This window comes from Macaca fascicularis, chromosome 11 (genome assembly GCF_037993035.2).
Source record: "Macaca fascicularis isolate 582-1 chromosome 11, T2T-MFA8v1.1".
Classification (NCBI taxonomy): domain Eukaryota; kingdom Metazoa; phylum Chordata; class Mammalia; order Primates; family Cercopithecidae; genus Macaca; species Macaca fascicularis.
In genome coordinates, this window is record NC_088385.1 from 52,001,652 (window position 1) to 52,015,474 (window position 13,823).

Below are 13,823 nucleotides of genomic sequence, written 5' to 3' on the forward strand. Positions count from 1 at the left end.
GTTAGGAAAAACACTTAGGAATATGTATCATTCATAACTGCATGGCATGTAAATAAAATTTTTTATGTTTCGTATTTTGTGAAATCTAAATTTACATAAAGGCTTCTGCTTCTAATATTTTGTTTCCCTAGAACTTACCATGTACCTGGATTCACAATTTACTGAAAAATAGAAGATCCCATATTTTTACTTTAGTAGTTGTCTATTATTATAGTTTTTTTCCCTTTGTGTTCTTCTTGGAATTAACTACTTTTTCTTCTCTTAAAAATTGTAGAGAGCCATGTGTTTTTTCCATATTTGCACATCAGTTACACTTCAAATTATGTGAATGTTTTGATATTTATTTTTTGTAGCGTAACCCTTCAACTTTATTGTTAGACAGTAAACCTTTCTTGCATCCTGCTGGGCATAAAGTTTGAGAGACTATTAACCCAAATGAACCTGGAATACTCTCCAATCTCATAGTAAATGACAACCATATCATAGGCTATTTGGAAATTCCGATACAGTAAGACAATCTCACTTGCTGTCCAAGGCAAGTTTCAAACACCCTTACACATAAACAAGAATTTGAGCAAAGATCCTAATCTGACTGCTTTTATTCAGATCTTAGACAAATAAATTAACTTCAGCATTTTTAACTATCTTTATTTTTATCTTTATCTTTATTCAGATCTTGGACAAATAATTTAACTTCAGCATTTTAACTATCTGTTTTTATTTAGGCCAGTTCCCTTATTTATTACATATTCTTTCCATGCTAGTGATTAGTTTCTCCCTTTTCTCCGTTGTGTAGTAGAATGTCTTCTGCCAAGAGATAGGAAACCTGGATTTCACAGCAGTAGAGACTGGCATTCTTTTCTCTGGTATTGCATTCTAATAGTACCATATTGGAGTTTGACATATTTATTTCACACAGGCAAATGTTGCCTAGTTAGTGGGGTTTTCCTCCAAATAAAGGGCCATGGTCTTGCATCACACATGGGAGGTTTGCATATGCAAACCAGATTATCTGCGTGCTAACTGCCAGCCTGTTCCACTGTGCAAGGGAAGAGTGCCTGGAGCCATGTACAGATGTGGTTCTCATTCCAGGCCTAATTCTTCAGAACTTCAGTGAGCTCATGCTGGACTCCCAGAGGCAACAGAATGTGGGCTACAGAGAACAAGTTGCTTTTTGTATACTTTTCAGATGTTGCAATGATGACCAGGTTTTCCTGACTATATTCCACTGGACCCCACTTCCCCTTTGTTCTTCTGAGAATTATAGATAGATAGTTTTTCTCCATGCACAACGTTCCTCTAGCAATAGCCTTGGTTGTCACCCATAGTACAGTCCTCATTGAAAGTAAGAGAAATTGGGCTGGGCGCGGTGCCTCAAGCCTGTAATCCCAGCACTTTGGGAGGCCGAGATGGGCGGATCACGAGGTCAGGAGATCAAGACCATCCTGGCTAACACGGTGAAACCCCCTCTCTACTAAAAAATACAAAAAACTAGTCGGGCGAGGTGGCGGGCGCCTGTAGTCCCAGCTAATGTAGTCCCAGCTACTCGGGAGGCTGAGGCAAGAGAATGGCGCAAACCCGGGAGGCGGAGCTTGCAGTGAGCTGAGATCCGGCCCCTGCACTCCAGCCTGGGCGACAGAGCGAGACTCCGTCTCAAAAAAAAAAAAAAAAAGTAAGAGAAATTGAATGGACCTAAAGGACTCTGTGGCTGAAATGAAAAAGACAGGGCTCAGCATTTTCATATAGTTTTAAATACTCTTGAAGTTTATTGGTTTGAAATAACTGAAATTGCAAATATAAGAATTGGATAGTGGTATCAGCCTAAGACATCGATGTGTCTTTGTTTTCCTAGCCCTTTGTTGCCCTGGATAGGAAAGGTCTCATGGCAGAGTCACACTGTTTGTGCTTAGAATTCCAGGTTATATGCACTGGATGAAGGTGCATTGAGATGGGTTACATCAGCAGCATTCAGTCTGCTGGTGAAATACCTGCTAATTAGGAACTTCAAATACTGGTAATAAACCTTCATATGTACAACAGTGGAAAAGGGGAAAGGAATGATAAATATCACATTTCATGTAAGTATCAAAAAGTATATGTTCTCAAAAGTGTGAAGAAAAGGAGAAAGTGGTGTGGTAAAATTGCGTAGCTTCTGTGCTAATTGATACTGAATGCAGAGGAGAATTAATCACATTAATGAACATAATGTACAAGTTATACACCAAATGATTGCAAAATGAAGTCGTCTTATTAGTTTTTAATGAATCATAGAAAACTTTTCAGTATCACTTAGTTAAAAAGCAGTCGATTCTTAACAAAATTAACATGAGCATTCTGACAAGCTGTGTGAGAACACAAATTCAAATCATTCCTTGGAGTAAATTGGAACAATTCTATCCAACTCCATATGCTAATAGGTATTTTTGTGTTTGGTTTCTGTTCTGCCATCATTTCTTTTTAAACCATAAGGATTTTAAGCTCTAAACTAAAGGCATCTGTGTTTTGTTGTTGCTGGTTCTTTTGGTTTTTAAAAATTTGTTTGCTAGGAATGAGGGACATCATTTGTAGATTAGGGGACAAACACCAATGACTAGTGCAGCTTTTGTTTATATGGAAGTATCTTTTGGCATTTGTTTGAAGTTATCCCATGATATCTTCTATAAAGCGGTGAGGTAGGTCCAAAAAGAAATCATGAAAAATGGTAAAAGTTTAGAAAATAAGACCTAAGAAGGATGAGATTTTCATCAACAGTTTTTTTATCTTAGATTTTTCGTCTTGTTAAATAAACTTCACTCCCTTGGATAGGCAGTTTTGTTTACTATGTTCGTTTTTGACCTTGATATGCCTTTGCTGCTTAATGTGGAAATAATTCTGGGATGATTGTGTTACATACGTAATATTGATATGCTCTCATGAGTTTATAGAATAATATTGTACTGTTCAATTCAAAGACTTCGTTCACCAAGAATACACCATGTTTGCCATGTCATAGTCATAGTGGCCATGACTGCTTGGTAAGCTGACTAGTAGTGGATGTATTTCTCTTTCACAATAAACCTATTAAAGCCTGAAAATTAACACTTACAAATCAGCACTTTTTCAAAAAAGTATATATTACAATTTGTTTTTCTGTTTTACACAGGAAGAATTTAATGGAAAATCTGACTCCCTCTTTTTTAATGATGGTCAGCGAAGAATTGACTTTGTTCTAGTGTATGAGGATGAAAGTAGAAAAGAGACCAGTAAAAAGGGTACAAATGAAAAACAAAGGGTAAGTTTTAATGCTATTTTCCTTTCTTTTTATTTCTTATATTGTAAAATGAAAAAACTGCTATTTTGTATAATAAAGTGAAACTGGTGTTGAAATATCATACACAAAACATAGTTTCATATTTTCTCTGCTCATGTTCTCTCAAAGCATATTAACGAAATGTTTTTTAAATTTGAATCAGACTTTCTCAGGCTCTTAACCTCATTTGGTTTCACAGCTGAAAGCAGACTTTCTTTCGAGGAATTGGACTTTCTATTGTACAGAAGAGATTTACCTTAAGCATGCCTGGCTGTTCAACTAGGTGGGATAGGAAGCTAATGATTAATAATGACTAGTGTAATAACAACTAGCTTTCAATGTGTGCTCACTCAGGTATTGTACATGCATTTTGCATACACGTTCTCCTTTCATACAGTATGAAGTGGGTTCTATAATCACACCATTTTATGGATGATAGAGATGACCCTTAGGTTAGATGAGTATACAAGGTCATGGACTCTGGTCTGGCAAGTGTTGTAGCCATGGTTCAAACTGTCTTGAATGTGGAAACTGTGCTCTTGACCCCACATTTTTTTCTGTTACCTCCCTTCCCTCCCTTTCATTCATTGCATTGCCAGTCAAGCTGCTCTCTTCTTCCTTTCCTTTGCACCAAGCTTTTTAAGGTAAAGGGCCTCTTTATCTCAGGATGTTAAACAGTTGGGCAGGGTGATAAACAACTCCCTGGAACTTTTTTACTTGTACCCAAACTGCTTTAAACTAAAACAGACCGAAAAGGAGTGCATATGTATATTACTTTCACCCACTTGAGAAATCATTCCTCATCCTTTTTTTCCTCCCCTGTTCTTCACATACATGCTATCACTGACACACACACACACAAATTTAATTGTCCCTGTCTAGACTGTCTCCTTGAAATATGCCAACTTTAAATCTATTGATTTTTGCCCAGTCTTTCAAATCAAATGATAAAACCTTTTAAAAAATGAAGTAATCAGTACTGTTTAATTCATCTGTTTGTTTCAGAGGGGGTTATGTTTGGCATTTTATATTTGCATGGTGGAATAGAATGAGCCCAGACTTTGGAACCTGACCTTCAAGTTATAATTCTGCCACTCTATGGGAGTAATTCTAGTTGTAACAAACAAGCCCCCAGATGACAGGGGATTAACACAAAAACAGAGTGTTTATTGTTCACATCAAAGTCAAATGTAGCATCCCTGTTTGGCACATAGTTTGGGGTTGGTCCTCTGTCCTTTGCAGTTGTCAAGAAACCCAAGCCTGACAGAAGCTCTGCCATATTCCATAGGTAGACTCCTGGGTCATCCTGAGCATCAACTTAGATAAATGGTAGATAAGATGAAGAAAGTACTCATGCTTCTTTACCACTTTGGCCTCAAAGTAACTACATCAGTTGCGCTCACATGCTACTGGTCAGAACTCAGAGAGTGGAAAGTGTCGTTTCTGGCTGGGTAGCTATGTGACTTAGGCAAATTTTCAAATAAACTTTTTTTTTCTTTTTTACATTTGCCATCTCTAAAATCAGTTGGATCTTACAAATGCTGTATCATAATTTCATTGTTGAATTTTTTCTTATTAATACATAAAATATTGGCTCACCATACAGTCAATGGCATCTTAGATTCAGGAAAATAGGATCCTAATACTTAGTTTATATAATTATGGTTAAGATTAAATAAAATAACATATATAGATGTTACATAATTTTTTAGCATTGTTAGATCATAAATTTTAATTCTTGTATCTTCCCTTTTTATTTGGGATTTTCTTAAAATAATGCCCTGATATGAGAAGGCATGACTTTTCTGTTATTATACAATTTTATCACTAAAGTAAAGCAGCTTAGGGTACTTTCATTTTCCTGTGGACACTAAGATATATTCTATGCAGTCATAGTCACCATCATCAAATATTCATTAAGCATCCATATGCCAATGGATCTGGATTGAGCACTATATAAAGTAAGTTAAACAGATCTAATCCATTAAAGTATAAAAGAAACAGTTCTCGTTTTAGACAGGAGCTTTACTGCCATGGTGAAGGGCCCTAGAGCTGCTTACATTATTAATCAGTTCTGCATTTGCTTGAGACAGAAACATAGGTCCCAAGGTAACTCTCGTAAATCAGGAGGAAAAAAATCATCATTAATTTTGGCAATCCTTGAACTCATGGATTGATATACCTTGATGTTCATTTTTATAAGCTGTGCTTTGAAGTGTTTTCAGACTGTATTTGCACATACTACTTAGTTTATATATACTTCACCGAAATTCAAAGCTTAACTTTGGAATCACGTTTTTCTTCATTGGAAAAATGTTTGTGAGTTCCATTGTACTCCTTGTCAGGCCTTATTGAGGATTTAGGACAATACCAAGGAAAGGCCATTCAAAATCCTGTTTTCTTTGAAAGAAAAAAATGTATATATAAACCATATTGATTTCCTAAAGCAACCTCAAGGTTGACTCCACCAGAGTTTATCTAAAGGATATTGTTAAACACTTTGTAGGGCTGGAGAAAGATAGAAGTGATGGGGCTACAAACACCAAAAACATAGAGTATTTAAAAGGATATATCATCCTTTGAACAAAAAGAAAATAGTCTTCTAGCCAAACCTTCAAATATCATGTAACCTGGGCCACTCTTATTACCAAAAACACTTAAACGCAACACCTTCCTTTAAAAAGCATAAACCATTTACATTTAGATTTTACCTGAGGATGATTATAAGTTGCTTCAGCAACAAACAGTCATTTACCCTGTACTGGGCTTGACACAGAATGTTTGAATGTTTTAAATCACAAATAACAGGAAAACCAAACTCAAAATGGCTTAAATGCTAAAAGGAAATAATTATTTTCTCTTTTAAGTAGTCTGGAGATACAGCCATTTCTGGATTCGTTTATTGGCTTAATGAAGTTATTCCGTCCTCCTGCTCTGCCATCCTGAATATGTTGGCTCTTAAATTGTCTTCCCTTGATTTCAAGATGGCTGCTGCAACTCCAGGTAGCCAGAGGCAGAGAGAAGGAATGCCCTTTCTCAGGGCTGTTTTTTAAGAGGGAAGAAAGCTCCTCTAGAAGGGCCCTTTGCAGATTTCCTTTCACAATTCATTGTCTGTTACAAGTCTCTTCCTAAATCAACTACTGGCAACATGAATGGAATTATCGTCATTAGCATAGACTAAACAAGATTGGTATTTCGTCTCTTGAGTCACCTGATCACAGAATACCTAAAGAACAAGCAGGCTTTTCTTAGTAATAAAGAGGGAAGAATGGCTGTTCCATAGGCAGCCAGCAGTATCTGGCACAGTAGATGATTAAATATATCTAAATATGTTTGATCCATATTGTAAAGAGCAAAGAAGTTTTACATAAAACAAATTCCCATATATTTCTCCAACTCCTCTTGCTCAGTTTTGTTAGTAATTGCTGCATTCTTCCAGAACGGCTAACAATTGGCAGAACTGATCTTTTGAATTTTGTTTTGTCTGATGCTTGCCTTCAAACTGATGTGTTAGTGACCAAGTAATGGTACAATTCAGATGAGGGTGAAGATGGGGAAGAGGTCTAGGTAGCACAAAAACAGTGGGAGCAATCCTGAATTTGATTTTTTTATTTACTTTTTAAATAATTAGTTATCCATTCCTAAAAGTTAATGGAAAATTTATGTCCTTGAAGTTGAAAAGTTTATATATGGAAGTATATATTTGTATTTCATATCTGACCTTAAGAATTCTTTAGTGTGTGGCAAAAGGATCTGGCCAATAGAGACTGTAGGATAAAGAACTTTTTAAAAATGAGTGAACAAAGTTACAGTTATATAATTATAATTCAATTCAAACTTTCAAATACTGTGAGACAACTGACTAATTGGTTATAGAGCCTGTGAGCTTCTAAAAACTGTTACCCATTATTTTGGATGAATCATCATGAGACCAAAACAGTTTTCCTAGAGTCTGGACGAGATCTCTTGGGAAATGTTTAAAAGCTTACCAAAAAGTTTTACTATGGTGAACATGATATATCACTCCTTTTATTGAGATCTACTATTCTTTAAATAAAGCTTTATAATACAGGTTGAGCATCCTAAATCCAAAATGCACCAAAATGCAAAGCTTTTGAGTGCTGACTTGACGTTCAAAGAAATGCTTAGTGGATCATTTTGGATTTTCAGATGTGGGATGCTCAGGTGGTAAGTATAATGCAAATATTCTAATTTCTTAAAAAGTCCAAACTTAGAAATGCTTCTAGTTCCAAACATTTCAGATAAGAGATATTCAACCTGTAATGTCCATGAAGATCTTGTACATTTTTATTAACTTTTCCCAATTATTTAAAAATTTTGTTACTATTGTCAGAGGCATTTTAAATGCAGTTATGATTTACTGTGTGTTAAAGAAGTCTATTGATTTTTATAAGTGCCAAGAACCTTGATAAGCTCTTTTTAGTTTAGTAGTTTCTAATACTATTTTCTCAAATGAAGACCATATTGTCTACAAATGATGACAGTTTTGGTCTTTCTTTGCCATATTTATTCTTTTTCTTGTGTGAGTGCAGTGGCTATTGCCTCTTGAACAAAACCAATACACATAGTAGTCACGATTGTATTGTTCCTGATTTTAATGGGAATGTTTCTAAAATTTCACTATTAAATATTACACTTGCCATACATTTTTGATAGACTTCTTTTAAAAAGTTAAAGGAGTTCCCCTTTAGTCCTAGATTGCTAAGCATTTTTATAATAACTGGGTTCTAAAGTTTATCAAATGCTTTTTCTTGTATCTATTGAGGTGATCATATGACTTGATTCCTCATTAAGTCTTATGCATATTAAGTATTTGGTTACTTTTGCCTAATAAGATAGTATTCTAACTGATAGTATAACTCAAGGCATTCATTTATTAGCTTTAATATGCAATGTGTACTTTTTATAGTTATTAGCACCCTACTTATTTATGTTAATACTACATTAAAATTTTCTGTCTATGGTCACAAGTTGCTTAATGGTGTTTCAGTCAACAATATACCACATATACCATAATGTCCCTTAAGATTATAACACAGCTGAAAAATTCCTGTTGCCTAGTGACATCATAGCTGTCTTAATAGTGTAGTGCAATGCATTACTCCCATGTCTGTGGTGATGCTGGTACAAACAAACCTATTGGGCTGGGCTGCTAGTCATATAAAAACATAGCACATACAATCATGTATAGTACAGAATACTTGTTAATGGTAATAAATGACTATGTTACTGGTTTATGTGTTTACTATAACTATAGTATATTTTAAAAGTATACTTTTTATAATTATTTTAGAGTATATTCCTACTTATAAAAAATAAATTAAAAAAGAAAGTTAACTATAAAACAGCCTCAGGCAGGTACTTCAGGAGGTATTCCAAAAGAAGGCACTGTTATCACAGGAGATGACAGCTCTATTTCTGCTACTGCCCCTGAAGACCTTCCATTGAGATGAGATGTGGAGGTGGAAGACAGTGATACTGATGATCCTGACCCTGTGTAGGCCTGGCTAATGTGTGTATTGATGTCTTAGTGTTCAACAAAAAAGTTTAAAAAGTTAAAAATTAAAGATAGAAAAATATTTGAGATAGAATAAGGATATAAAGAAAATTTGTGTACAGCTATAGTGTGTTTGTGTTTTAAGCTAAATGAGCAGTGTTATAAGGTCTACAGTGGTGCACATAATGTCTTAGGCCTTCAGGTTCAGTCACCACTCACTCGCTAACTCACCCACAGCAACTTCCAGGCCTGCAAGCTCCATTCCTGATAAGTGCCCTAAACTGGTATACCATCTTTAAAATGTTTTATACAGTAGTTTTACCGTAGCTTTTCTATATTTAAATACACAAATACTTACCATGGTGTTACAGCTGCCTACAGTATTCAGCTTAGTCGCATGCAGTGCAGGTTTGTAGCCTAAGAGCGGCAGGCCATTCCATATACCCTAGGTGTATGGTAGGCTACACCTTCTAGGTTTGTGTATGTTCATATGTACACTCTATGGTGTTCATACAAAGATGAAATCACATTCTCAGAACGTATCCTGTTGTTAAGCAATGCATGAATGAATTTATAATTTATTAAATAGTATTCGATGCTTACATATTGAGTGTAAAAAAAAGTTGAATTCATGAAGTAGATAGTAGAATAGTGATTATCAGGGGCTGGAGGTGAGAGGATGTTGGGGAGATGTTGGTCAAAGGATACAAAATTTTAGTTAGATACGAGGGATAAGATTAGGAGAACTATTGTACAGCTGATTCTAGTTGATAATATATTCTTGAAAATTGCTAAGGAGTAGATTTTAAGTGTTTTTACCACAAAAGTTTGTGACGTGTAAATGCATATGTTAATCAGCTTGATATTGGCTTCATTATATATTCATATTTTAAAACAACATGTTGTACATGATACACAATTTTTATTTATCAATTAAAATAAATATAAATGTTAGGAGGGAAGTGAAAAAAAGTATTTAAGGTCACCTGTGGAAATATATCAAGAATGAAAGTAATTAAAGACTAAATCAGGGTAAAAGAGAGATAAAAGCCAGAAAAATAAAATGAAGCCATGTGTCAGAGTAATAAAATGATTTATTATCAACCATAAGTTCTTGTTCAAAAGTTAGAGATCAGCTGCAAATTTGCCTCTCAACTTCCTAGTTGCCAAAGAATACAAGAGGATTTTATTAATAACATAAAGTTTCAACACAATAAAAACAAAACTGGTTGTTCCAAAGTAACATAGTATTCTGGTAGGAAAGATCCTCCTGAGAAAAATTTGTCTCATGGATCCTCATAAAGAAGAAAGCATGATTGCATAGACTAAAAATTGGCTTACCTTCTTCAAATTGAAGAAATAAAGGGATAGCAGAATGTGGGGGGCACTATGAGGAATCAGAACAGCATGGAAAGTTTGCCTGGGAATGACATTTGCAACAGGTAGTTGATGAATTGGAAACATGAGCCTCATGTTAGGATAGGCTCAGTAAGAGATAGGCAGCCAGTGCTGGGTGGTTTTACTTCCCAGCTAACTTTTGGCAGGTGTTCTGTCTTTTGTTTTAGGGAGTGAAGTCAGATCTGTCTTTAGCTCCTAAATATTTTAGACTAAAGTGGGGAGGTCTTTATATTTTTATCTTTTCCCTTGCTTTACAGCCTACTTGTTTATACTAAGATTGTAGGTAAGAAGGGATAAATTAAATTAGAATCAGCAGTTTCAAATTACATCTACGAAATGTGTTGCTGGTATAAGCACATTTGGTTTTATTTTTGAGTATCATCACCAAGAGCAATGAATTCAATTCTTGCTTCTCATTTCCAAAATGGGAAGTATCTCTGGGCTGAAACCTTAAAAACAGAGAGGACAATGAAATTCTAAAAGTAAGACCTGATTATTCTATTTTATCCTACCGAGGAGTTAACACGTTCACAAAGACATAGAGAGGAGAAAACCCTTTTTCTGATTGCCCCTCCTGAGGTCTGGCTGTAAGCTGAATGAAGAGGCTGTCATTTACCTGGTACCAGCAGGGCAAATGTGTCACCTTTTTAAAAGATCATCTGTAAAGGAGTACAGCAGGATTGGCAAAAATCAGCTATACCAATTTCTCTCATAAAACAAGCTTGACAGGGATAAATAATCACAAAAGAATAGCTGTGTGCACCTGTGCATGCATATATGCACAGAAAAGGTGTGTCCTAGAAAACAGGGTTTCCTAAACCTGTCCTGTGAGAAGTCACCTGGGTTGCTTGTTAAAAATAGATTGTCCAGGCCCTATCCCATACATGCTGAGTCAGAACCTACCTCCAGGAGAGGGGCTCAAGAATCTGCATTTTAAATAAGCTCTCCAAAGTTGTTCCTGTAAGCAGATAAGTTTGGAAAACACTTTACTGAAAACCTTTATTGTACACTTAACTAATACAATAGTTATCTTGGCAGTGAATTATGGGTGTTTATTTTTTCTTCTCTGAAAATTTGTTTTCTGTGTTACTCAGAATGAGCATTTCTTTCTTTTGTGATATTGATTTAAAAGTCATATTTGGAAGTGAACTTCAGCTAAATATTCACTCCATCCTATTTTTATCATTTAAAATGCTCGTCTGTTTTTTGTCCCCTAATGAACATACATTACTCAGTTGAGTAAATTCATCAGATCAGTCCACTAACATTAAATGTTTTTATCGCCAACACGTGAATTTAAATTAAGTTCCAATTAAATAATGTATTCTACTTACCAAACCTTCTGGAGAACATGACATATAACTAATAACTGGCACTTACAGTAATCAGACTAATTTTTTTTTTCACAAATTAAGTACCTATGACTTATTTCTCTTGCATCTTTGTAGGTTAAAAAAAGATTGGCAAGTTGAAAATACAATGACAGCACCATCAATACTTTGCCTGACAAAGCTCTAAGAATATTTGAAATCAATCTATTCATATATTTCATTAATCCCAACTGATTTCTACTTTATCATCACAGTATATTCATTAATTTTACTACTTAGACATTGCAATCTCTGCTTTTTACACTGAAAATGGTGGGTAATAGAAAGAAAATGGTAGATATTTGTGTTTACACTCAGTACTATTACTGTGTAATTCACAAGTAAGTCCTTCACAACAATGACTTTACTAAGCCAAATGAGATGTGTAATGTGTAATCCAGGGTGCGTAGGGATAGAAAGCTTCCTTAATTATGCCAGTCTGTCCTTTGTGATTTTGATTGCTTTATTCTTTATTTCCCTGACAGCTTTATTAACCTCTCAAAAGAGGTATGCATAAGATACCCATTTCTGGAGTGTGGCAGGTGCTTTTGTCCTTTTTCACGTTGAACCGCCAGTACCATTCTCCACCATCAGTAATAGAATCACATGCATCTTTTTGTGATGTACATAGGTCCTCAGTGATTGCAGTCACTTTGGCTTTACTAGAATTCTAGTAGGTTAAAAAATAAAATTTGGTTCCAATGCAAATGAATTTGCTCCCCTAGAGATATAGACATTTACAACACAGTTTAATTTATGACTAGCCTTTTTGTTTTTAAAGTCATGAGCCTAGTTTAAACATTTTGTACTGCCAAATAGAGATCATAGACTATCAGTTTAGGTTCTTATATATAAGGTTTCCAGTAAGAGACACAGATAATTTTTACTTTAAAATTGTGTGGCCTCAGATATTCATTTATTCAGCAAATATTTATTGAGCAATGGCTATGTCAGCCAATATGCAATATTAATTATCTTTCATTTTTAACATGGAAGACAGCTCTACCCTAATTTTTTAAATGTCAAGAACACTGTTACTTATCCAAGTGTAAATTCTACAGTGAAGTAAAGATGATTTCATATTAAGCAGTCTCTCCTTAAGTAAGCAGTCCTTTCCTGATATGTGCCTGTTTGACAAATATAGCACATATGCTAATTTACTTTAGCTACCCAACAAACCAAGAAAACTCGTTTGATCAATTTTTTAAATATTCCACTAGTTATTTGTGAATTGCCATGCCAAAGGAAAATAACAAGAACTGTCTTCTTAAAGTAACACGAAGGTGATATAGTAATATGTTTAAGCAAATAAAAATGTCCTATCCTTGATTCAACTGTTTAAGTATTTATAGTTGGTGGTAAAAAGAGGGCATTATAAACCAACTCCAAGGTCTACCAATTATCCTGAGAGAAATCAGGTAAATATCTCCGGAGTTTTTTATAAAGAGCTAAAATAGAATGCAACCTTTCTGGAGGGCAGTACAGCAATATATATTAAAGAACTTAAAATTGAATACACTCTTTAACAATTTTACTTTTAGGACCTTATCCTGAGGAAATAATAATGGATGCACAAAGATTTTTCACAATAGCAAAAAGGTAGAAACCACCTAAATATCCAGCCATTTGAAATTAAATAAATAATGGTACACCTCTCTGAGAGAATATTATCAAGCTCTTAAAATGAGATTGAAGGGAAGTATTTCTAATGTTTTCTGCATCTATGATATTATATGTGCTATGCATTCTCACCAGCAACCTTATATATAGAAATGAGGCAGAAGAGATAAAAAGATATGTTCACAGCCTTCAGAGAATGAAAAGATAGATAGCCATCAGATATCAAAGAAGGTAGCCTGAAGATCAGGATAGCCAAGTGGTGTAGAAGAGTCAAGAAGGGGGAGTCTAGGTGACTCTCATAAAATGGTGTACTGGTGTCCCACTGCAGGGTTCCCATATTCATTAATTTTATGAGTTCCCATAAAATGAGTTCCCATATGAGTTCCCATAAAATGGTGTACTGGTGTCCCACTGCAGGGATGAAGGGTCACTGGGTGCATGGTGTAGAGGCAGAGTGAGTGGGGTTGCCTGTTTTGTTAGATATTTGATGTTTAAAACAGAGATGAGCCTCTAAGCCCTGCGGAATAGAGAGAATTTCTTTTTTTTTTTTTTCTTTTTTTTTTTTTTTTAAAGGAATAAGGGAAGTCGAGCAAGTTGAAAGGCAGAGAGAAGGTAATGGTGATGGCTG

At 35.0% G+C, this 13,823-nt stretch overlaps 1 protein-coding gene across 9 annotated transcripts in view; it reads left to right on the plus strand.

The window, feature by feature from the left end:
• Positions 1-13,823, plus strand: part of ANO6 (anoctamin 6) — a 212,607-nt gene that overhangs the window by 112,073 nt on the left and 86,711 nt on the right. For all 9 annotated transcript variants that reach the window (XM_074006663.1, XM_005570632.4, XM_005570634.4 and 6 more), the window contains one exon: positions 3,143-3,271. In XM_074006663.1, coding sequence (XP_073862764.1) covers positions 3,143-3,271 — 129 coding nt within the window. The remainder of the gene's footprint in view (positions 1-3,142; positions 3,272-13,823) is intronic.